The sequence below is a fragment of the Bos indicus x Bos taurus genome, chromosome 2, assembly GCF_003369695.1.
Source record: "Bos indicus x Bos taurus breed Angus x Brahman F1 hybrid chromosome 2, Bos_hybrid_MaternalHap_v2.0, whole genome shotgun sequence".
NCBI classification, from domain to species: domain Eukaryota; kingdom Metazoa; phylum Chordata; class Mammalia; order Artiodactyla; family Bovidae; genus Bos; species Bos indicus x Bos taurus.
In genome coordinates this window covers 132,619,142-132,645,183 of record NC_040077.1, presented here as the reverse complement: position 1 = coordinate 132,645,183, position 26,042 = coordinate 132,619,142, and the positions used below count along the sequence as shown (strand labels likewise).

Sequence of the window (26,042 nt, the reverse complement as noted above, 5' to 3'; positions counted from 1 at the left end):
CGTGCCTCGATGAGGGATCCCACATGATGCAGTGAAGACCCGAGGCAGCCAAATAACAAAAAACACATAAAGAGAGAAATGGGGGGTTCCAAGTTAGATGCACAGAGGAACTTTCTGACTAAAGAACTTGCAGAAGGGCAACCTGGAAAAGAAGGTCAGGAGAGGGGTCTGAGTACAGGGTCTACAGACACGGAAGCAGACGGCAGGGCAGGCGAGTTTCGTTGGACCAGCCGGGCTCAGCACTCTACGCTTTTCCCTTGCTTTTTGGGCCAATACTTGCATCCGCTCCTTGCTGTTCCACCTCCATTTACTTCCACAGAAGTCCCTCCACTGAATCATATTCCAATTCCACAGGAAATTTGCAGTCAAGGCTGCCAGTCACTGCCCAACAGCTACTCTCCCTTCATCCTTGGTAGCAAAACTCCTGAGCTTTTCTGTCCCCACCCCCACCCCCTACAGCTACCCAGCCAAAAACTAAGTTTCTCCAACTTCCCTGTAGCCAGGGACAGCCTCAGGACTGAGTCCTGGCCAAGGGATGCGACGGGCTCAGCCACCCCAGGGCATGTGGGATCTTCCTGGGCTTTCACTTGTACCTTCTTGCCTCTGACTGTCTGGAATGTGGACGGAACCCTGATGGTTTTATGTGGTATCTGGACCGCTGGAGACGTGCTCAGAGTGTAGCTCTGTAGACATCTGCGAAGGAAGAGCTGACCCTGACCACACCTGCAGAGGCCTCTGACACTCAGTCCTCACTTGATTACTTGCTAGGGAGGCACAGTCAGTAATTCTTACTGGTCCATCCTAGGATATATTTTTGCAGGGCGTGGGCCCACCACACATCATTTGGGACCTTAGCTGCCCAACCAGGGATGGAACCTGGGCCCCCTGCAGTGAAGTGCAGTCTTAAGCCAGACAAGTTCTCCTAGGACACTTTTGTGACTTGAGCTGGTGGAGCAGTGCGGACCCTTTAAAGCCACTGGGCTACCCCGAGGTGGGCTCGTCTGAGGTATGACATCCGCCCACCAGTCAGCTCCCCTGCTCCCTCCCACCTCCGCTCCAGCCAGTCCTGGGTACCTGCTGCCGGGAGAGCAGAATGTGGGCCAGGTGCTTGCCAACCTCCGCCGATCGATGGAGGCACACGCCCCAGGGGTTGTCAATGACGTTGGCGACACTGAGGAGTGAGGCTGGCCAGGTGAGGGCGGCCACGAGGCCTGGGGAGGAGGGGAACAGGTGATGAAGGCAGTGGGGGTGAGGGTGGGGGGTCCTCCTAGAGAAGTGACTGGCTGGCTACTGGATGCTGAGTGAGTGCCCACAGTCTCTAACTTGGGGTCTGTAAGTTTCCCAAGTGCTGCCAAACCGCTCACTAGCCCGGAAGAAAAGGGAAGCTCACACGTTTCTGATACGTGGACTAGATCTCAGGTTCAGGCATCTGCCACGGAGGGGATTCCAGAGCTGGCCCAATCGACCACGCCACCCTGTATCCCGCCCACTTTGCCCGTAACCCTGCAGCGCCCCCGGCCCCGCACCCTGCCCGTCCACGCTAGGCTCCATCACCCGACCCGCTTTGGCCAATGAGATGCTGCTGGATGAGAGGCGTGAAATGGACTTGTGCCTTTGACGCACTTCTCCCGGGGGTGTGGGCTAGCCTGCGACTCCAGGAGCGGAGGAGAGACGAATGGAGCAGAGCCCGGTCACCCTGGTCACCCCAGACAAAGCTGGCCGACACCTGGCTGGCCAGCTGACACACAGATGCATGAGCAGACCCAGCAAAAGTCAGCCAAAGGAAGCCAACGCTCCTGAGCTACTGTGATAAATGACTGCTATTTTAAGTCACTGGGGTGTGGAGTGGCTTGTTACACAGCACTTACTAACTGATACACTAGGTGATAACGTGATGGGCTGTTTGTCTATTTCCTCCCCATGAAGACCATAATAACCATGTCACAGACAGGGGCACCGAGGGAACAGCACAGTGCCTGACTCCCTGGGGCCTCAGGCAGGCAAAGGCACAGAACCAGTGTGGCCTGGGAGTGGTGGGCATGCCGCTGGTCGGGGGAGGGGAGGCTCACCAGACAACACCGTGTACTTCAGGGCCTCCTGGGCCACCATGTTGGCAAGACCGCTGAGGATGGTCTCCAGGGCGTTGCCGAGCTCCATCAGGTACTTGGCCTCCCAGGCCAGGCAGTACTGCTCACGGCTGCGGGCCAGGGCAGCCCAAGGGGCGCTGAACGTGCCTGGGGAGAGTGCGGGCGGGTGGGGTCTCTCCTGTCTGGGCTGGAGGGGGCCCCCACTGTCCCCGACAGGCAGGGACAGAGGCCCACTCACCCTCGCGGGGGAGACAGGAGGACCAGCCCTGCCCACGGGCAGCAGCGGGCAGTGGGACCGAGGCCCACTCACCCTCGCGGGGGAGGCGGGAGGACCAGCCTGCCCACGGGCAGCAGCGGGCAGCAGGACCGAGGCCCACTCACCCTCGTGGGGGAGACAGGAGGACCAGCCCTGCCCACGGGCAGCAGCAGGCAGCAGGACTGAGGCCCACTCACCCTCGTGGGGGAGGCGGGAGGACCAGCCTGCCCACGGGCAGCACAGGCAGCGGAGCGGGTGTGCTCCCACATGGAGCACGGGGCTGCCTGAGTGGGCGGGCTGGGCTTCAGGACCCAGCTCCTGCGTTCCTTAGCAAGGTCGTTAGTGACCTGGAGCACCAGGGGCCACTATCCCCTGCTGAGCTCACTCTGCCGAGCTGTCCAGTGGGGAGGTTACTACTCATCCCCTTGGGGAGATTACTACTCATCTCCTATCACCGAGTAGCCGTAAGAATTAAGCATTCCAATGACCACGTATGTAAAGGGCTCTTGCCTCGCCCTCTGCAGTAGTTCTGGCATCAAGCCGCTGAGGGCCCACGAGAGGAACACACGGGCTCGCTCCCTGAACCAGCCGCACCTCATTCACACCACCTGGAGGACAGTCTGCAAACTGGGGGCGGAGGGCTTTGAGGCCAGCTCTGCCGTGAGCTCGCTGGCTCCCGACTTTTCTGAGCCTAAATTTTCTCACCGAGGGACTGGAAATGGGAGGGTGATGCCAGTAGCGCCATGTGCCCGGCGCCAAGCAGGAGAAGAGAACCACGACGCTGGCCCCGTCCTCCCTCCCGGTCCGCCCTCAGACGTGAGGGTAGCGGCCCCTCTCCAGCAGGACACTCAGGACCCCCCATGACCTGGCCCTTGCCTTCCTTACAGCCTCATTGTTCATCATGTTGCCCTTTGGAAACACATGCTTTTGATTCCATCTCTTTGTTCACTGTTTCATTCCTATACAGATGTTAACCGGGGACCTAGACCACACCAGGCCCGAAGCCTGACCCTGAAGATGCAGACCCTGGTCACTGCAGGAATGTGCAGTGAGCAGGTACCAAGCACTGGGCAGCTCTGCACTGAGGGTTTTCTCATGGACTCTCCGATTTAACCCTCAACATAGATTCGGAAATGGAGCCCCACAATTACAAGGGATAATGTTATATCATTTTACAATGCAGGAGGCTGAGCCACCCAGATAAGAAGCCCTCAGCCCAGGGAGGGAGAGGACCGTGCAAACCTCATGGAGTCGCTGGTTTGCAGACTGTGGGAGCACAGAGAAGCCCTGTGCATCTCTGCCTGTGGCCCAAGCGACCTTCCATCCTTACCTTTCTATGAGTTTCCAGCCTGCTTGCCTTATCTCCAGGGAATCCCCTCTGGCCCTCTGATGGGTCTCACACATCCTGCGCTTTCCTGTCCTGAGTTCTCATCACGGCCCATGACTGTCCATTTATTTTTGCTTCGTCTGATGCCCATCTCTCCCGCAGCCTGTCTGCCAAGCGCTCGATTTGCAAAGCCTCATGAAAGCAGGATGAGTGAAGGGAGGGAGGAGACAGCTTCCCACTGCCTCTGGGTTCCGGCTCAGCCAGGTGCCTCGATGGGAGTTTTGCTGACAAAGACCCCTGAGGGGCTGCTCCCCCTCTCTGCAGGGACCCAGGCAGAGCTCTGCAGCAGCTCAGGGGTTAACTGTCTTTAGTTATGGAGGAGAAGACAGCCAGCTCTGAGAGAGGATGTGGGCAGATTGTGTGTGTGTGTGTGCGCGCACACACACGTGCGCACGTATGTAAGGCTGCACGTGTATGTACCGCACACATATGTGTACATGTATGGGTGCACGTGCACGTGTGTAAACACGTATGTGAATGTTAACGCATGCATGTGTGTACGTGTATACATGTGTGTGCGCATGTAAGTGTATGCACATGCATGTGTGCAAGTGTGTACATGCATGTGTGCGTGTGTGTGCATGTATGTGTGTGCGTGGTGGGCTGTGATGCTGGCCCAGGCTCTGCACCCAGCCGGGCAGCTTCCTGGTCCCAAGGCTCGCAGCAGGGCACACTGCCCTCTGAGCCTCGGTTTCTGCAGGTGCCAGAATGGAAAGAGGGCATCTGACTCACCGGGGTCACGGGGACCACCTGATAGGCTGCGTGAAAAGCATTACGTAAACTATAAGCGCTCTCCTGCCTTCTATCACCCCGCGGCCAAGAACATGGGCCATGGAGCCAGACAGAAAGCGGGTGAGCCGTGCCCTGTTCCCTGACTAGAAGGTGACTCTGGGCAGCCCTTATCAGCCTCGGTTTCCTCATCTGTAAAATGGGGGTGATAACGATGCCCGTCTTTGTGGCTCGACGTGAGGGCCTACGTGAGCCAGTGCATGCAGGATGCCTGGCTCAGCAGCGAGCTACTAAGGCCGCTCTCATGATTACGTGCAATGCTGCTTAATAAAGGGACAGACCCAAGAAAGTCCATCTGTTCCCGTCACAGGCGGAAGCAAGCCTGTGAGGATAAGAGACTTCTTTCCTGGCGTCGAGGAGGCAGGTGATACTTCCCTCCAGAACTTCGTCTAGCTCGGCTGCATTTCTTATAACCGCCCCCCTCTGCCTGGGGCGCATACTGCACTAGGCTGCTGGAGGAGAGCGCTGAAGACAATCTCCTCCCCACCCCCCAGACGAACTTGACTTTGATCTGGAGCCAACTCAGCCAGGGGGTAGAACAACCATAAAGGATTCTCTTTCCACACTGGTCAGAGCTGCCAACTGCTTCACTCGAGACTCTTCGTCCTTACTTCCTATCTTGGTCCTTCCGTGGCACAGACCGTGCCATGAGACAAATGAAGAGGAACCCGTGACCCCTGGCTCAGGAGACCTGGGGTGGAATCCTGCTGTGCCGCCTGTCTGCCATGGGACCCCTCTAGCTTTCCTCTTCATCCAGATCAGGGAAAGAACAGCTCTACTTCAAAGGGTCACGTGAGGTCATGTACATCAGGCCCCTAGCGTGTGGGTGAAATGCCTGACTCAGGGTGCTAGGTGCTCAGTCAATGCCAGAGACTGCTGTGCAGGGACTGGCCGGGGTGAGCCTCACCAGTAATACTCTGGGGCCCAGTAAAGCCTCTCAACAGAGCCTGGGCATTTTCTCGCCTGCTTCCTGCTATGTCACTCAGAAGAACTGTGGCTTCCCCCTGGGAACCCCCCAGGCTCTGAGCGTGGGTATCTGGTTGGGATGCTCCAGCGTCCTGGGCTCACCCTGCTCTCTCCCTGGACTGATGACCTGGCTCATCCTGTCTGTTGAGCCTCACGTGGGCACTTGCAACAGTGAGCCAGCAGGAAGCGGACCTTGACTTTTATTCCTCAGGGCCACCCTGGCTGGAAGTCCCCCAACTCACACATGTTCAAATTACAGCAGCAAAGGGAACTAAGTAATGCTTACGAAATGTCACTAAAAATCTTCTACAGGTCACCTTGTTTAATCTTTGTGAGTGCCCTGAAAGGCAAGGATAATCTGCTGTGCCTCGCAAATGAAACAGCCAAGGCACAGAGAGGTTAAGGAAATGGCCTGAGGTCACACAGCCAGTGCACCGATTTCTCACTTTCATGCTAAAAAGTCCCCTGCTAACCTCCATTTGTTCTGAGGAGAAGTCCAAACCCCTGGCCACAGCTCACACGCTCCTACATGATGTGGCCTCCCCAAACTCCTGTCTCCCAGCCCCCTGCTCCAGCCATCCTGTGCTTCTTTGGCACCACAGGCCTTTCGACACGCTGCCCTTTAACTTGGTATTCGTTGCTTTCTCTTCTTTACCTGGCTAATCCCCAGCTAGTCCTTAGCCTAAAAAGTTTCCTCTGGTGACTTTCCCCTCACTCCCCAGAACACTGTGCTTCCCCTATTGTGCCGCGCATACTGCGTCCCTGTGATTCTCTGCTCAGTGATCTGTCTCCTGCCTTGGACCATATGTTCCATGGGAGCAGAGGCCACGACTGTGCTGCTCACCACTGGATTCCTAGGGCCTGGCAGGGTGTGCTCAGTGCTCTGTAAAGCCTGCTGAAAGGATGGACTGATGGGTGGATGTGTGGGTGGATGGACGGACAAATGAACGGATGGACGGATATATGGATGATGGATGGATGATGGATGGATGGATGGATGGTTATATGGATGATGGATGGGTAGATGGATGGATGGTTAGATGGACAGATGGATATGGGTGAGTGGGTAGATGGATGGGTAGACAAACAGATGATGGATGGATGGATGGATGGATGGATGGTTATATGGATGGTGGATGGATGGACAGATAGACAAATGGATGGATGGATGATGGATGTGTAGATGGACAGATGGATGATGGATGGATAGACGGATGGTTAGATGGACAGATGGATGTGGGTGGGTGGGTAGATGGATGGGTAGACAAACAGATGATGAATGGATGATGGATGGATGGATGGGAAGACTATGGGATGAAGTTATCTCGCCAATCTGAGCCTCAGTCTTCTCTGAAAAATGGGGCTCTCCTACCCCAGCCCTACAGACATACACTGACCAAAAGCCTAGGCAGCGTCTGGCCCACAGCAGCAGACCCAGCTCAGCCAATGCCCGCCCGCTCAGCATCCTTTTCTGCCCCCGGTCCTCACGGTATTTTCCGGATGCCAGCCATCCCGTGATGGCGATGGTGATGTGCAGCTGCCTGCCTTCCGTCAGGGGCAGAAATGTGAACTCCTCAATGGCCCCAACACGCTTCTTCATCTTGTATCCTAAAGATCAGACACAAAAATGAGGATGGGGGTGCCTGGGGCCCCTGGGGAATGTTGTCGGCGTGGCTCTGTGTACTCACACACTCTGTGCCCTGTTCCTCAACAAACGTCTCAGTTTTGAACTCATTAATGTTGGTGCCACGATTGTCCCTAATTACAGATGAGAGTAAGAAGATTCCAAAGTCCAGTGAGCCCCGTGAGTGGCAGAGCTGGGGTTGAAACTCAGAATCCAAGTTTATAAACCACTGCTCTGTCCTGATTCAGTGGGTACTATATCGTTTTCCTGCCCACGAACCTCAGGAGCGTAACACACCCATCTTAGTAGACCAAGATTTTTAAAAATGTGGACCATCTTTAAAGTCTTTATTGAATTTGTTACAATACTGCTTCTGTTTTATTTTGGTGTTTTTGGCCGCAAGGCACGTGGGATCTCTGCTCCTGGACCAGGCATCAAGCCCTTACCCCCTGCACCGGAAGGCAAAGTTCTTAACCACCGGAGCAGCAGGGAAGTTCCCATGAGCAAGATTCTTAACGTGGGAAGCTACAGGCCACCTGGAGAGAGGAACAGGAAACTGTGTGATGAGGGGCCTATGACACAGGTGGCTTGGGGAGACTCCCTCCCACCCCCACCCAGGGGATGCTGGTGAATGAAAAGTAGCTATTTTCTCTTGTAAAGTGTAAGTGTAAGTTTCTCGTGTAAGTGTCTCTTACACGGGGAAGCTCAAGCGTCTCTGAGGCATCCCGCCTGGAAACTTCCCGGGTGGCGACAACAAGTCCAGTAAGACCCTCCCTGAAGCGTCTACACTGGGGCAGTTTCACAACCTTGGCCCTTCCCCAGACCCGTGCTGAAGCCTGCCGCAGGTTCTGGAACTCAGAGAAGAGGAAAGCCACGTCCTCCTCCTCCTCCATCTCCCAGGGAGTTCCCCTGGTGAGAATCTGGGCATGACCCTTACGGGGCTGGGCCACCCGGGGCCGCAGACCCCTCACGACCGCCGCTGCTCTGGAGCCTTACCTGTCAGGCCGGCTCCAGCGGCGCCGAACAGCGAGGTCATGATGGCGATGCCTGCCGCTGAGCCCAGAGCCGCGGCCCCGGCGCTGCCGATGACGGTGGCGGCCCCGGCAGCGACGAGAGGAGCGGCCAGGCCCCCGGTGACGCCTGCAAGGACAGCCGCCCGTGCGGGGGACAGGAGGGCGTGAGCACGCGGCCCCCCGACATACGTGTGAACACACTGCCTCTGCACGCGGAGGGAGGCAGCCCTCCAGCTGATCCCCCTGCAGTGGACACCAAGCGGGGGGACACAGGGGAAGGCCTAGCGGTGCCAGCACGGGGTGGCTCGAGCAGGGAGCTGGCAGACAGTGTTCAGGGGGGTGGCAGACCGCACAGGAGCACGCGAGCTGCGGCAAGCAGTCTGAATTTCTCCCCAGAGCAAGAGGGAGAGAGCAAAGCACCTTCAACACGCAAGTGAGCAAGCAGTCCATCGTGACTGTGCCCTGAAGCCAGTCCCTGGGGTCATCCCACCCAGCCTGGCCACATGTCCCATCTCATCTTACCGATCACCGTCCCGCCTCCCACGGTCGCCAGGCCTATCAGCAGATAGCGCTTCCACTTCCTCCTGTTCTCCTTCTTCTTCCGGGATGCCTCGGCAGACCTGCGGGAGAAGAGGTTGCCCTCTAGGGCCGGCGGTGCCTGGGCAACCTTGATGCCACCCCTCCTCCCCAACCCCCCAAACTAGCTTCCGTGCCACAGGCTCTATCATGCAGAGTGAGGTACCAAGGTTACCCCGGGCCCATCCATCATTGACGGTCTTAAAAAGCTGAAAACGTTCTAAAAACCCAGTATGTGGGATATGCTACTTACCCAGTCGATCCATCCTAACAGGGTTGCAATTTGAATAATGAAAAGACAAAGAAGTAATAACAGCAACAGCAAAAGAAACACAAAGGTATCTTTACACAGACGGACTTGGAACGAGCACTCGACAGTTACAGACTCCATCACCTCACTCTCTCCTTCCCCAGCCCGCGCTCTGCCATCTGCTTTTGGAAACCAATTTCCCTTGAGAATAACCCTTTCAGACATGGGTTAGAGAAATGTCTGTGCTGGAGACCTTGGCTTTGGGGCAACAACTAGAACCGTCCGGACTTGAGATCTGAGCCTGACCGAACATAGCAAAAGGGAACCAGTGTTGGAAACTCGAGTCAGGAGAATCCTGAGAATCCCTCCCGTCACTAAGGCCAACTGTCCTGTCTGACACTCGGCCCGCGGTGCTTCGGGGCAATAAGGCGCAGGACGGGAGACGGGGGAGGGTGCAGTCATTACCAGCGTGAACTCTGCACTGAACCTGGAGTTTGGACAACAACTCAGTGCTGGAGCGATGGCAGATGACGGCAATAATGAAAGAAGGGTTAATATTTATTGAGGACTTTTAACATGACTGCCACTGTGCTTTGCACTTCGAATGGCTTATCTTATCCCAGAAGCAGTTTTCCTTTTTATTGTCCGCGTATCACAGCCGCGTTCGGGGATGAGCGTACCCAGCTTCTGAGTGGCAGTGGGGAGCAGTGTAGGGAATCTCGGACACAGAGCCCGACAGCCGGCCCTGCACGTGGGGCCCCAGATGGAGGCCACTCCCACGAAGCTCCATCTCCCCGAAATTTAGTCCCCCCTTTTGTAAAAAGGGGGATAGGAACGTCTCCCTCCTGAGGCTGTTGGTTTGTAAGGATTCAATTCATTAAGGAATTTAAGTCTCCTGCTGCGCCTCCTCCTGCTGCGCCTCCTCCTGCTGCGCCTCCTCCTGCTCTGCCCCGAGACCAGCAACACTGTTGACCAAGATCACTCTAGTCATCCTGGGACCCAGAACCAAGACAGTGTGGACTTAATTTAATTCACGCCTTCGATCGACAGACTTTCATGGAGCGTGGACAGCGGGCGGGCACTTTTGTGTGCTGGCAAACAGGACCACGCAGTCCTCAATCAGAACTGTTCCCTTCCCATCTCTCGCCTCCTGAACCACATGTGATAGTGAGAAACCGTTCATTCTCCAGTCACTGAGGAGGAGTGGGATTTGAGATGGGCACTCAGAGACCTGCTAAGCATTTTGGTTGTCGGCCCGCTCACCTCAACCAACTGTCTTCAATTCCTTGATGGATTCCTTAACAAATCTAATCTTTAACACCAACAGCCTCAGGAGGGAGACGTTCTTATCCTCCTGGGGGTACAGCCCAGGAGCAACTTCTTGGTTGCTTCACTACTGAGCGGAAACCAGCTCTCCGTGATCACAGGTGCTGGTTTCCTGTGATTGAAACGCACGCCCTCAGACGTGCGGGAAGAGGTTGAACCACACGCATCGATCGTCACACGATGGTGATGAAGGGCCTGGGTTGTGCAGTCAGGTTTCAAACCCTGTAAACTAGGCTTGGATCCTGCCTCTGCTGTGGTGGGCCACCAGCGTTCTCCAGATGTCCAGTTATGCCCTGAGCTGGTCCCCCTAAGGAAAAATGATCCTTCTCTGCCCTGCTGAGCTGAGTGGCCCCATGACCCGCTTTGGCCAGGAGGGGGAAGGGATCTGTGTCACCTCCTGCTAAGACCCCTTCTGCTCTGCCCCGAGACCAGCAACCCTGTTGGACCAAGATCACTCTGTCACCCTGGGACCAAGACAGAGTGGACTAAAGCCACAGCCAACCTGAAAGAAACGCACCTTTTTCTTGCTGTAAGCCGTTGAGACACGGAGGTCATTTGTTACTGCAGCAAAACCTAGCCTATCCTGGTGGACAGAGCCACTTACTAACCTCGGGATTAGGTACAAATAACTTGTCCTGTCTGAGTCTCCTCATTCATGAAGAGGGGATGATAATAGCCTTGAATTCCCAGGGGTACTGGGAGGGCGAAACAGAGTGCACACAGGTGACTAGCACGCTGTAATCATCCCGTGTGTTTATTGCTCCCATCATTCTTTCCATGGTTGTGATAACTTCCTCAACACAGGCTGCAGATATACTTTGGCCCTGAACTGCTAGCACCATTTGGGGCAAAAGGGAAGGCTGGAAATGAGCTGCTTTCAGCAGAGTTCAAGGCCTGAGGAGGAATTCCAGCTGCTGGGGGAACATATGTGAGGAACACCCAGGGGCCACAAGCAACTGGCTCTGCGGACCGACCAGTAGTATCTGGTTCAACAAACGCTGCAGAGTGTGGAAACACTCTGCAAACTGGGGGCAGAAAGGTCTCAGCCCAGCTCTGCCACAAGCTCACTGGCTCACCCGATTGTTCTGACCTTCAGTTTTCTCACTTCGGGACTGGAAATGATGATGGAGCCCCAGAAGGTGACCAACGCCAAGCAGGAGAATAAGAACCGTGACGGTCTGCCCCTGTTTCTCCCTCCCTCCCAGTTCCTCCTCTGCCTTGAGGATGGGGTCACTTCTCCAGCAGGACACTCAGGCCCCCTGTGACCTGGCCCCTGCCTCCTTCACAGCCTCATGGTTCATTAATTCCGAATTTACACTTTACCCTCCAGAAACACTAAAGTGCCTGCAGGCACGCCTCCTAAGCCTCAGTCCTGTGTTCCTGCTGCCCCTTGGCTGCCAAGGACCTTCTCACCTTCCTCTGTCTGGCTAAACATCACTGTCCATTCCAGAGTCGTCTCCTCCAGGAAGCACACCCTGAGCCTCAAGGTTGCCTGACTGCCCCTACCCCAGACCTTCCTAACCCTCTGTGCTGTATTAGCCTGGAATTCAAAGGCTAGGCTCTGGATGAACCACATCAGGAGCCCCAGCGGGGAGGTGTTAAAAAGCATGACTTCCTGGGTGAGAAAACTACTTGTAACAAGCTCTCTGGTTATGTCAAGTTTGAGAACCGCCGGGGTGAGCCTTTAGGACATAGATCAAACCTTTCCTGCCTCCACCCTCAGTAGCCGGCTCTGGGACTGGCACCTGGATGCAGCTCAGAAGATGTTCCTCAGAAAGAAAGATTTGGAGGTGAACATCTCAGTGCAGTGATCTATTCTCCTGCTCACTGTCCACGTCTATGAAAACCAGAGGGCACATACATTTTGGCTAAAGAAAATATTTAGCCAGAGTTCAGGCCACTCACCATCAAGAATGAAGCTTCCGGGATATTAGAACAAATCCCAGGGAGGTCCCTGCAGGACTGAATTTAAATAAGAGGAGACACTGGCTGTGAGTCATATCTGCGAGGCTTCCTATACTGGGAAGTGAGAATTCAGAGCACGACACTAAATCCATACGAAGCCTTGCTCCTCTTCCTGACTTTGCCTGCTGTTGAGGCACCATGGCCACCTCTGCCATCACAGAGCCCCTGGCCACACTCACGACCTGGGATGCTGGAAGTGACCTTGAGCTGGACTTCAGGTCAGCCTCCCAAAGACAGAAGTGAAAGTTGCTCAGTCGTGTCTGACTCTTTGCAACCCCATGCGCTATACAGTCCATGGGATACTCCAGGCCAGAATACAGGAGTGGGGAGCCCTTCCCTTTGCCAGGGGATCCCAGCTCTCCCGCACTGCCAGCGGATTCTTTACCAGCTGAGCTATCAGAGGCTGAAGCCAAAATGCAGATCAGGGCTAAATCCCAGGCTGAAGTCACGGCTACCTTGTGAGGAGCAGACAACCATACTGCTCATCTCTCGGCTCCACAGAGAAATTTCCCTCACGGCCGCTTTATCTCCCGTGAGAGGGGGTGCCTTCCCCTCTTCTGTCCTCATCATCACCCTTCTCGTTTTTCCCAGAATTATTCATGACTGTGCTGGGTCTTCGTCGCTGCGAGCAGGCTTTCTCTAGTTTTGGAGAGTGGGGGGCTACTCTCCAGATGCGGGGCACGGCTTCTCACTGCAGTGGTTTTCCCTGCTGGGGACCCCAGGTGCGAGGTTCTAGGGGCACTGGCTTCAGTAGCTCCGGCCCGTGGGCTCAGTGCTTGTAGCTCTCGGGCCCTGGACGGGGCTCAGTGAGGCACACGGGCTTAGCTGCTCCGCTGCACGTGGGGTCTTCCCACACCGAGGACAGAACCCGTGTCCCCTGTGGTGGCACATGGATTCTTATCCACCGTGGAGTCTTCTCTTCCCACACTGAGGACAGAACCCGTGTCCCCTACGTTGGCATGTGGATTCTTATCCACCGGACAACGAGGGAAGTCCACCCTTTTCTGTCTTTTTTTTTAAATCACTTTCTCCAGTCAATAGAGAGGGGGTGCTTATCTCTGGGGAGTCTAGAGACACATTCCGAGTAAAAGCTCAGACAACCCATAGAAGAATGATCTTTGCTGCCTTCTTCAGAACTAAGGAGGAAACTGGGGGTTCCCAGCCACGCCCGAAGGGGATGCAGTGAGTGACGTTCAGACTGGATAAGGAAGCTGAATCCAATCACCTGGGCAACCCTGGGCGAGTGACGTCACCCTCTGACCTTCTGTTTCTTCCTCTGCCAAAGCCTCAGGGGACTGCGGTGAAAATCCAATGAGACGGTATCTTGTACCGGCATCTAGAGAGCACTCAGTAAAGGTTAGATGTTGACCATGTTATTATGATGGGCTCAGTATCAACCTCCAGCCTGGCATTCGCTGTTTACTATGTGCCAGGGACTGTTCCAAGCTTTTGATAAAATGAATTTATTTAATCCTCTGGACAGCCCTATGATGGAGATACGATCACTATCCCTGTGCTAGAGACAAGGAAGCTAAGGCATAGGGAAGTGAAGTCACCCAACCAGGAGGGGAAGCTCGGATGGCCACAGGGCTCAAAGAGGCCCCAAGAACAGAGGTGGGACATTGCACCCTGAACCCCAGCTGCAAAGGATCACCCCGGGGTGCCAGGAAGCTCACCTTACAGAAACACAAAACCTCAGGGTTAAAAGACACCTACACGCAATTCGATCCTCTTCTTGGACAGGTGAGAACATGGGTGCTGATGCCAGAGAGGGAAAGCCAGGGCCCAGGGCCACACAGACTTAGCAGCAGAGTCAGAGGACCAGGCTGCTTGGCTGACCAGTCCCTAGGCTTTCCCTGGGTCCCAGATTCTTCCACAGACCACAGATGGAACCCAGAGGTCACCAAAGTCCCTAAGATTTAGTTTCAAAAATGACACCTATGGAGTATTTTCCCAAGGAAATGGCCCCACAATGAAATAACAGCAATGTTGCTGCTTGGTCTCTAAGTTGTGTCCGACTCTTTGCAACCCCACAGACTACAGCACGCCAGGCTTCCCTGTCTTTCACTATCTCCCAGAGCTTGCTCAAACTCATGTCCATTGAGTTGGTGATGCCATCCAATGAGATGAGATGCCATCTCATGCTCTGTTGTCCCCTTCTCCTCCTGCCTTCAATTTTTCCCAGCATCAGGGTCTTTTCCAATGAGTCAGCTCTTCACATCAGGTGGACAAAATATTGGAGCTTCAGCTTCAGCATCTGTCCTTCCAATGAATATTCAGGGTTGATTTCCTTTAGGATTGACTGGTTTGATCTCCTTATAGTCCAAGGGACTCCCAAGAGTCTTCTCCAACACCACAGTTCAAAAGCATCAATCTTTTGGTACGATAGCAAATGCTGATATTTATCACCTAGTAAGTCTGTGCAGAGCTTCCCAGGTGGTGCCAGTGGTAAAGAGCCTGCCTGCCCGTGCAGGAGACGTAGGAGACATGGGTTCAGTCCCTGGGTCATGAAGATCCCCTGGAGGAGGAGGGCATGGCAACCTACTCTAATATTCTTGCCAGAAGAACCCCTATGGACAGAGGAGCCTGGCGGGCTACAGTCCATGGGGTCACAAAGAGTCAGACATGACTTGGCAACTGAACACACACACACACAGCTCTGCAAGGCCTGCTCGAAGCACTTTAGGTATAGAAACTTCATTTAAGCCCCACATGAAGCTTTGAAGAGGGTGCTATTATTATCCCCATTTGCATGTGAGGAAACTGAGGCTCAGAGAAGTTAAGTAACTTGGCCAGGATCACACGGCTGGTAAGTGGCAGAGGTGGGCTCTGTTTCACCGTCCCTGATCTGGCATGACTGGTATTCTCGGAACAGAACCTCTGGGTAATATGTTTCTTTCTGACAACAGATTTCCAAACAATACTCAAGAGTTTCTTTCACTTCAAGGCATACTTGAAGTGGTACAAACGTCCAGTATACCCAAAGGTGCTGGGCAGCCCTTGTGACTGTGGTCACGGGGCTCGGTCCAGGTTTTTCTGTACTGACACGGCTCTGCGAGTCAAAACAAGGCTATTTGGGGTTATTTTGACAGATTAACTTTCCTTCTTTCTCAAGGAAACAACCCCCTCCCTTTGCCCTACAAACTTGGGTGGGGGGAGGGTGGATGCAGTTCTGAGCTTGGCTTCAAAGCTAAATTCTCAGTTCGGTTGAACTGGCACAGTCTGGCTGCTCAAAGAAACTCTTCGTGGCTGAACAAAACTCAAGGCTGGGAGATGTGCCTGGCTGCAAGGAGCATGCAGTTAGGCTGTGACTGGGACTGATCTATTACTCTGGGATTAGATCCTCTGTAGGGTGTTCAACAAAGAGCTGAGCTCTGGCCAAGTTTGCCAGGAAAATTTCCCTCGACATACACCTGACCATACAGAGAGAGCAAAGCCCATCAGCCTTGGCAGGCATGGGGACATGTGGGGAAGGTAAGGACTCCTAGGTATGGAACCGTTGCTGTGTGCCAGCCCTGGGCCAAGCACTTGATAATACAGTTGCATCTGTTTCCCACAACAACCTTAAGATGTTATTCTCATTCCTATACTACAGATAAGAATACTATGGCTTAGAGAAAGGGGGGCCGACCTGCCCAAGGTCAAAAGTAAACAGGGGTCAGAACCCAGGCCACTCTGACCCACGGACAAGGTGCCATATGAACTGAAGTGCAGGGGGGTGTCAAGACCACAGGCTGTTAAAGTCACAAACTCAGGGCTTCGAGCAATCATCCGCTCAATCCCGGTCTCCTATAAATGAGGGTGGAGGCCAGAGAGGGAAAGTGACTTGCTAAAGTGTAACACAGCCAGTCAGGGCTGTACCAGGATTCTCCATTCAGGGTCTCCTAATGGGTGGAAGTGGTAGACATCTCAGAAGTCCACTGGAGTGGAAATCCCAGATTCCAGGTAGGCGGGAGGAGGCGCAGACTGGACTGTGTTATCTGAGAAGTGGGAGGCCTCTATTCCCGATAGGCGGGGCCAGGGCCAGGGGTCCCTTACTCAGAGTCCTCCTCTTTGCTTTCCTTCAGGCTCTCGAGGAAGGTCTCTTCCAGGAGGTCAAGCTCCTCCAAGGGCGCTCGGAGGAGGGAGGCCATGTGGCAGATGAGGACGCGGGCCCGAGCATCGTAGTGGCCTCGAGAGAGAGAGAAAGAGGAGGGGTCAGTTCAGCTCCCAAGCACAGAGATGCTCACCGCAGTGCGATGCATGAGACCCGAACCCGAGACACGTCCCAGACTCAAGGCCCCCAGCTGGTGCATTTAACAGGAGCACAGCTTCCGGGGCAGAGCAGTAGGTAACTCACGACCCTGAATCAGAAGCAAGGTGGCGTTTTTCAGCAGTCAAATTAGCAAAGATTCCAATTTTCACATCCCAAAGCTGTTTAAGGAGGTTTTCGTGATGAAAACCAAATCCCATCCCACACTGACTACAAGGCCCCTGGCCCACTCCACGACCTCACCTTCTAGAATGTTCCTGCTACAGGGCCTTTGCTCTTAGGCTGTTTCCACCACTTGGGAGGCTCGTTCCCCTGATCTTGTGGGGTGCCTCCTCCTCCTTCAAGTCTCTGTTCCAATGCCTCCTGTCCAGAGTGGCCCCCCTGACCCTGACACACAACCCTCGACCCTTCTGCCTTGTATTTCATTCCACATGGAGCTTGCCCAAGTCTGACATCATGTCCACTTACTTTTGTTTTTCTCTCCCCAAGAAGTATAGAGCCTATATGTATAAACTCTGTGTGTTTGCTAGTCCCTAGGAGAGCACCCGGCATAAAGAATAAATGTTCGATTAATGACCCAGGTAGGGGTCATTTGCCTTCACTCAGGTAGAAGTTGCGAGAGTCATCTCACAAAGTTTCAAGCAGAGGACTCCGGGCCCACGAGGAGCCCTCTATGAACACTGCAGAACCGGCCTCCTCTGCTGGGCGTCTGCAATGCTGCATGGTAATTCTGCAGTCCTCCCTGGAGCGAGGGGCCTCGGAGCGAGCTGTGGTCTGGCAGCACGTGTCCCACTGCCCTCAGCTGCCTCCCTGGATGCGGATCTGGCTGCGCGCTGGGAGACGGACGCTGGCAGATCACGTCTTGGGGTTATTGATCCGCTGATGTTCCAAGAATAAGGGAGCTCCCTGCTCCCTCCTAGGGTCACAGATCATTGAACGTAGGTCATAATCGAGCTGTGGGAATTAATAAGCCTTGGCCATGGTGATTAATTGCTGGCGATGATAATCAGCTACTAATTCATACTCCATTTGTCAAGGTTGCCATGATTTAGTTTCTGGAATATAGAGTGCCAGGTGCCAGGTGATTAAAACCTTCCAAGGTATTCCTGGGCAAGGGATTCTGGAATGTCAGCCTCGTGGAAGGGTCATTTCAAGGACCTTGACAGCCAGACTGTTGGGCTTGGAGCTGAGGCTCTACTTCACGCAGGTGGTGAGTGGTGGAGGAGGTGCGGAGGAATCCTGGGCTACCCAGGACAACTTGCCAGGCAACTAACTGACTCCTCAAGGGCCAATCCATCCCATCTCAATAAAGAGCCTGACCTGGGGCTCAGGCCAAAAGCCTGGGCAATGTTCTTGATTTTTCTTGTTGCCCTTCCCCTGACACCCAATCTACCAGCTAATACTGACAGCTGCCCCTCCAAAGCATATCCTGAGTCTGAGCACAGCTCCCCATCTCTGTTGTCATGGCCACCACGACAGCCACAGCGCTTCACCAGCCATCTCCTCGCTTTCTCATCTTTCACCCTTGCCCCCACACTTTGCTTGCCACAGAGCAGCTTGAAAGATAGTCACAAATGTGGGAGCTTCTCTTCCCCAGCTTGAAACTCCACAATGCACTTGGAATAAAACCCACGTTTTCCCCCACGGTCTGCACGGCTGTACACCATCTGACCGCTTCCCACCACCCTCTCCCACCTCACTTTCTACTGATCCCTATTTCACGCACCAGGGTTTGTCCCACCAAGAAGCCAAGCTCATTCCTGCCCCAGGGCCTCTGCACTTGTTCAAACTAGCAACCCCCCGATCTCAGAAGGTCTGGGGCACTCATGCCTAGAAGCAGCCACATGATGAAGACTCCTCCTGTGACCTCTGTAGGGGAGGAAACCAGCATCCACGGCGCTCCTAAAAAGGCCGGGAGCCACCGGACAGGCTTGCAATCGGGGCTGCTAATCCTCCCAGTTATGGAATTAAGAGACACCTGCTCCTTGGAAGGAAAGCTACGACAAACGTAGACAGCATATTAAAAAGCAGAGACACAACTGTACCGACAAAGGTCCGTCTAGTCAAGGCAAGGGTTTTTACGTAGTCATGTGTGGATGTGAGAGTTGGACCAGAATGAAAGCTATAAGCACTGAAGAACTGATGCTTTTGAACTGCGGTGTTGGAGAAGACTCTTGAGAGTCCCTTGGACTGCAAGGACATCAAACCAGTCCATCCTAAAGGAAATCAGTCCTGAATATTCATTAGAAGGACTGAGGCTGAAGCTGAAGCTCCAGTACTTTGTCCACCTGATGTGAAGAACTGACTCCTTGGAAAAGACCCTGATGCTGGGTAAAGTCTGAAGGCAAAAGGGGAAGGGGGTGGTAGAGGAAGAGATGGCTGGATGGCATCACCGACTCGATGGACATGAATCTGAGTAAACTTCAGGAGATAGTGAAGGACAGGGAAGCCTGGCGTGTTGCAGTCCATGGGGCTGCAGAGTCAGACGTGACTTAGCGACTGAGTAACAACCACCACACCATCCCACACGTAGCCCTAGGATATGGGCCACAGGCACACATACAAATGACCCAACACCCAGGCAGTCTATTCTTTGGAAAATCTTGGAGGGGAACACGAACTCTGCCCTGAGTGGAGCCGGAGTTAACACCAGCCTTCAACTGCTGGCAGCCCCAGTACCCACCCCAGTCTCCACCCTTGGAGTCCAACGGGTCCCTCTGGCCTAGATACAGCAAGGGACAAGTCCAAAGTCACCCAGTGTGTTTGGACAGACCCAGGGTTAGAACTCACACCCCTGGGCTCCTTCTCTCACCTTTATCTCAACAGAGCAGCTACTGCACTTTGAACTTCACCGTCTAACACTATGCTGTGCATTAAAGGATGAACAGCACCCATGAAGCCTGGCACTACATGCCAGGTGCACCCCAGGCACCATGATAAGCCCCACCTTCCCTACACAGCCACATGCACCTCCTTGGGGGTACAACCTCAGCAGTACAACCTCCATTGCCAGGCACTGAACCAGCCTCTGCACTCAGTACGGCTCTGAGTTCGGGAGCCGGGGTGACCAGCCTGGGGTTGACCTCGCCTCTCCATGGAGAGCAGCAGCATCCCAGACATTTGGGAAGAGATCACTGCCAAGCCCTTCCCTTGGGGGCAGGGGGGCTGCCCTCAAGACTAAAGGAAAGGAACTCAGGCAGAAACTCAGGCAGTTGCCACACAGACTGGTGTTTGAATTTTCATCTGATTATCTTTATAGCTGAACGGCTTCGGACAAGTTTCTTGATCTCTCTAAGCCTCAGTTTCCTCGTCTGTACAATGGGGGCAAGAATATCTTTTTAACCTGGCTTTTGTTGAGATGCAATGAGAAGACACATGTGATGGACCTGGCCAGCACCTAGGATGCAGTAAGTGGTCAAGTGTGAAAGTGTCAGTCGCTCAGTCGTGTCTGACTCTGCGACCCCATAGATTTTAACCCGCCAGGCTCCTCTGTCCATGGGATTCTTCAGGCAAGAGTACTGGGGTGGGTTGCCCTTCCCTTCTCCAGGGGATCTTTCCAATCCAGGGATCAAACATGGGTCTCCTGCACTGCAGGTGGATTCTTCACCGTCTGAGCCACAGCGTGACTCTACAAATTAGTCCTCAGATAAAGGTGGCTGGAAAGTGAAAGTGTTAGTCACTTAAGTCTTGTTCAACTCTTTGCCACCCCATGGACTGTGGTTGAGAAAGGGTGGCTGATAGTACCCTTTTTATGATAAACTGTCATGTTTCCTAGATCCTTAGATGCTAGGAAGCAAGGACTGCTGGGGTGAGGCTGTGAGCTGCTGAGTCAGCCTGGGGACCTGTCTCACCGCTCCCTTAGGGTCCGAGGGCACTCTCAGGCCACGTTCATACAACCACTTACCCAGCCCACTGCGCTGCCATCCCTCAATGGGCCAATTTTTCTTTTTTCTTTTGGGTTGTGCCATGTGGCTCGAGGGATCTTAGTTCTCCAACCAGGGATTGAACCTGGGTCCCAGCAATGAAAGTGCTGAGTCCTAACCACTGAACTGCCAGGGAATTCCCCCAACTCTTCTCTTCTTCTTTTCTATTTATTTATTTACTTGGCTGGGCTGAGTCTTAGCTGTGGCATCCGGCATATAGGAGTTTCCTTGATCAGGGATCGAACCCGGTCCCCCTACATTGGGAGTGTGGAGTCCTAGCCACTGGACGACCAGGGAAGGCCTCCCCCTAACTTTTCTAATTGTATATGTTATATAGCATTTGAAATATTAATACCCAGTTTCACCCTCAGTGAATTCTTTTTCATACAAAGAAAGCACACCTACCTCCAGTCCCATGCCCCCCGGGGCCCCCACACTGGGTGCTAGACTGACTTACAAGTCAGGGTGTTCACACTGGTGGGGAGAGCATGGCTGGAGGGATGGGGCTTCTAAGATGCACCCCGACTCAGGGCAGGACTTGACCTCAGATGGTTCCGGGTATGACTCCTTTTTGCGGCTTGTTCTGGGGGGACAATGAAGGACACTCAGGTGGTAACAAGCGTAGTTCAAGGCCAGTGGTCATGGGAGCCAAGGGACCTCTTCCGAAACCCTCCTCCAGCTCCACCTTCTTAGATGCCGCCCTGTCTGGCCGCTCCTCAGGACCCTGCCTCTCGGGGTGCTCGCTCTTAGTTCTGGCCTCATCAAATCCCCTTAAAGGCAGCTGTAACGATGAGGGTTCTATCATTTCATCTCCTCGTTGGAAGGAGAACACCAGTCAAGAGTGCATGGTGGGGAACTTCCCTGGCGGGTCCAGTGGTTAAGACTCCAAGGTCCCACTGCTGGGGGCATGGGTTTGATCCTGGGTTGGGGAACTAAGATCCCACATGCCGCATGGCCGAAGATAAGAGTAGACTCTGGAACCATGATGCCTGGGCTCAACTCCTGCCCTCCTTCTCCCCAGTGGTGTGACCTCAGGCAGCTGATTTCCCTTGCTGGGCCACCGTGGCCTCGTCAGCACAACGAGGGGACAGGGGCCAGCATCAACCTCCCAGTGCTGTTGAGGGGCTGAAACAAATCATAAAAGCACTCTGCTCAGGGCTGGCACACAGTAGGCACTCCATGAGCATCTGCCCCGGGGAGGATTCCTCCCGGCGCCCAGCAGAGGGCCTGGCACACGCAGTGGGGCTCAGTTCTTACTGGCTGAATGTGTCAATCAGTTCAATACGGATAACAAGCTTGCCGAGTCTTAAGGATCCTGATGGAGACTCAGGCCACCAGGTGACAATGTGTGCGTTCCACCACGATCGAAGACGACCTCTCAGGCTCTTCTGATTCATCGGTGAGGTAGGCTTTGCAATTTAGTCATAAAGACTGGGTCAGAAAGCAGAGCCGGGCTTGCGGTGAAGGTGGTTCTGTCTCCTGCAGCTGCACCTCCTTGGGTCCCATCGCCCGGAGCCAAAGCTATCTTTGGATTCAGGGTACAGAGGGCGAGAACCATGATTCAGCTACGTCTCTGGCTCATAATTCACCATGAGACTCACTGCCTTAAATGGAATTTGAAACTTATTTTGAAATTTCACCTCTGGTTACCTAACCTCCTGAGCCTAATTTCCTCCCAGTGGAGATAACAGTTATCTATTCTAGCAGTTGAGCTAAGGATTATATATTATTACACAGTCATTCACCATCTGTGCTACATGACCCAGAGCAACTGGGTAACTTTTATCTATTTATTTGTGTAGGCTGCATCTCACCTTAGTTGTGGCAATCAGGGTCTCTGAGGCATCACATGGTCTCTCCAGTTGCGGTGTGTGGGCTCGGTCGCCCTGCAGCATGCAGGATCTTAGTTCCCAGACTAGGGATTGGACCCACGTGTCCTCCATTGCAAGGCAGGTTCTTAACCACTGGACCACCAGGGAAGTTCCTAGGTCACTTATGAAGACCACCAACTGCTAGTAACCCAGCCCCACCTGGCCACACTGTGGGTCCTGGACCAATGGTTCTCCACTGGGGACGTTTTTGTGCTCTGCAGCCCCATCCCAAGAACATCTGGTAAAGTATGGAAGCATTTCTGGTTGTCCCAAGTCAGGGAGGGCTACTGGCGTCTGGTGAAAAGAGGCCAGGGAGGTGGCTAAATCTCCCAGAAGGCACCACGGGGCCCCCCAACAAAGAACGATCCCGTCCCCAATGTCTGCAGTGCTGCCACTGTGTACACCCGGTTTAGGGAGCTCAGGTTCAGTTTAACCGTCAACATATGAAAGGCTTATTTTTCCAGCTAGGCAGGCCAGAGGCTTCGTGGGTTGTTAATGGGTGAGGAGAAGAAAATGGTTGGTGTGCAAAGAAATTCCACCCTACTGCTGCCAAGACGGCCATCGTTCCGTGACTAAGATCCCAACATCGTCAGTAAAAGGTCAACCTTCCAGGAAGTTCTGAGACCTGCAGCTCTTCATGTTGATTTCCTGGGCTGATTCCAGGACTAACCACCATGCCTCACACCCAGAGAAACGCAGCCACACAGACAGACAGCTTTCTTCTGTGCTGTGCGACCTACCCGCTCAGTCTCTGCAGAAAAAGATGGCTTAACCCTACCGTCCAGACAAACCGCCTTGCTAGCGCCTACGCTCGCGCTCTAGGGAAAGACCATCCATTCTTCCTTCTGTCCATCCATTCAACCATCCCTCCATCCATCCAACAAACACTAAATGCCCACCATCTGTCCTCCAGCGTTGCAGACCCTGGGAAAAAACAGTGAAGAAGCCAGACAGGAGCCCTGCCCTCACGGAGCTTACGAGATAGGCCTCGAACCACTGGCCCAGCTATGACACCGACCTTCTCCTTACAAGACCCTTGACTGTGTTCTTAGGACCAAAGACAGCTTTGTTTTGCTTTGAAGTAGCATTGAGCTCTTGCCTCTTCGTACTTGAAACTGAAGTTCAGAGAAGTGACTGGACATCACAAGTGTCTCGGAGACAGGATGAGAGTCCAGGTTTCCTGATTCCCAGGAGTTTCCCTTTTCCCCACGGCCACCGCGGCCCTGCAGCACTCAGGGGCTGCGTCCTGAGCGCCAGCTCTGTTCTCAGCACTTGACCTGGGTTATTCCACTCAGTCCTCACCGCCGCCCTTCGAGGTAAAGAGTACTGTGGCTCCCATTTGATGCCCAAGGAAACGGAGGCAGAGACGTTCAGCAACTTGCCGATGAATTTTAACACCAGGCAGGCAGATCCCCCAGTGCTCCCAGTTCTTGGTCCTTTGGTTCAGTTCAGTCGCTCAGTCGTGTCCAACCCTTTGTGACCCCATGGACTGCAGCACGCCAGGCCTCCCTGTCCATCACCACCTCCCGGAGCTTACTCAAACTCATGTCCATTGAGTCGTGATGCCATCCAGCCATCTCATCCTCTGCCATCTTGGTCCTTGGTTCTTCATTAATAAGGACAGAGTTGGACGTGACAACAGTAGCCGCTCCCACTCTGGGCATCATTTTCTCAACTACAGGCTTCCGCTGTACCCTGATGGCACTTTGCAGACAATGTGTTGTTTCGTTTGTTTTTCACACATTGACGGTCTATGGCAACCCTGCATCCCGCGTCTATCAGTGCCATTTTTTTCCAACAGCATTTTAAAATTAAAGTTTGTCCCCTGGATTTTTCAGTTCAGTTCAGTCACTCAGTCGTGTCCGACTCTTTGTGACCCCCTTTTAGACATGGCGTTATTATACACGTAACGGGCTACAGCATAGTGTAAATATAACTTTAGATGCACTGAAAACCACACATGGTCATGTGACTTGCTTTACTGTGGGGGCTGGAACGGAACCTGCCATCTCTCTGGGGCCCACCTGTGTCCGACGAGGGCCATCTGGATGGCTTGAGGGGCTACCTACCTCTGCCTTCTGGGGAACTTTCGAGCCCTTCCACCAGCTCCCACTGGGGGTCCTGGTGTGTCACTGACCGTGCTCCTATTTGTAGATGCCAGCATCTGGAGGGGCTTTGAGACAAACCAAAGGGACCCCTCAGATGCTGCCAGAGACTGGTATTCTTTAGACATGCATGCTCAGTCACTGAATCGTGTCTGACTCTTTGTGACCCCACGGACCTCTCTGTCCATGGGATTTTCCAGGTAAGAATACTGGAGTGGGTTGCCATTTCCTCCTCCAGGGGACCTTCCTGACCCAGGGATTGAATCTGCATCTCCTGAGTCTCCTGCCTTCGCAGGCAGATTCTCTACTGCTGCGCCACCTGGGAAGCCGGCTTAGACATGAGGGATTATTATATTCCTGTGGGGATGCCTCTGCATCCCTCCAACTCCCACGGGTAAAATCTGAGAAGGTTTTTGTTAACAGCACTTATTTTAGAATGTTGGCTCTGCCACTTAACAGCTTAGACCTGTTTCTTTACCTCTCTGAGCCTCAGTTTGCTGATCTGTGAAGCAGGACTGTCTACATGAAAGGATGGAGATGAGGATGCTGTGTTTGACAAGGGCCAGGGGCAGTCACCAGCATGAGCAGGTGCTTAGCAAGTGGGGGGATTCTCCAGAGAAATTTAACAGGCAATGCCAGTCTGAAACTCCAATACTTTGGCCACCTGATGCAAAGAAATGACTCATTTGAAAAGACCTTGATGCTGGGAAAGATTGAAGGCAGGAGGAGAAGGGGACAACAGAGAATGAGATGGCTAGATGGCATCACCAACTCAATGGACATGAGTCTGAGTAAACTCTTGGAGTTGGTGATGGACAGGGAGGCCTGGCATGCTGCAGTCCATGAGGTCACAAAGAGTTGGACACGACTGAGCGACTGAACTGAACTGAATGCCAGTTTAGAGGCTGCCTACGAGAACGCCCTCGGGAGGACATGAAGTACCAGACGGTGATATTACACACAGGCCATTTCAAACCCACTCTAACTATTGTGTGAGAGCCAGGCCAAGGGCACCCACACCCACACCCACCACAGCAAAGGGTGGTAAGTTAAGGTGTCCTGGGGTGCTCATGGGTGCTCAGAAGGGTTGTGATTGGCAGGTGTGGGCAGGTGGCGGGCTAGGATACACATGGCTCTGGGAGACGGAAGGGAGAGTCTGGCACACACAGGAGCTGCTTCCCCCGTGATAAGGCCATGGGACAGAGGGCTGGCCCAGGAGGCCGGAGACCTGGTTCCTACCAGAAGGTCACCTGCCACCGTGTGCTGCCGGGAAAGCCCCTTCCCCTCTCTGGGCCCCAGTCGCTCCTCCTGGAAATATGAGTCTCACCCAAGAGGACCCTGACCTGCAAGATGGGAACAAAGCCCGCCAGCACCCCTCAGGGGGCAGGGAGGACTCCAAGTCTGCACAGCCCCTGGCAGCCGTCTGGCCTCCCAGCAAGTGCCCGGACCCAGCGCTTTGTCATTACCATGACGATCACGTGAGAGTGTGTGTGTGCTGACCGGCTACCCTGCTCTCCCGAAACCCGTGCCCCAGACCTCTGGGCAAACCACCTCTCATTCTAAGACCATCCAGGACGATTGAATATTCCCTCATTTCAGTTTGCAGAAATAAAAGGGATTCTGCCGAGGATTCTCAGACCAGCTCCACCACA

General features: G+C 53.9%; 1 protein-coding gene across 9 annotated transcripts in view; it reads right to left on the bottom strand.

Moving 5' to 3' along the window:
* Positions 1-26,042, bottom strand: part of TMCO4 (transmembrane and coiled-coil domains 4) — a 105,355-nt gene that overhangs the window by 46,638 nt on the left and 32,675 nt on the right. For all 9 annotated transcript variants that reach the window (XM_027521886.1, XM_027521829.1, XM_027521893.1 and 6 more), the window contains 6 exons: positions 16,278-16,410; positions 8,645-8,742; positions 8,106-8,249; positions 6,974-7,093; positions 2,070-2,234; positions 1,075-1,211 (listed from right to left, as the gene is read on the bottom strand). In XM_027521886.1, coding sequence (XP_027377687.1) covers positions 1,075-1,211; positions 2,070-2,234; positions 6,974-7,093; positions 8,106-8,249; positions 8,645-8,742; positions 16,278-16,410 — 797 coding nt within the window. The remainder of the gene's footprint in view (positions 1-1,074; positions 1,212-2,069; positions 2,235-6,973; positions 7,094-8,105; positions 8,250-8,644; positions 8,743-16,277; positions 16,411-26,042) is intronic.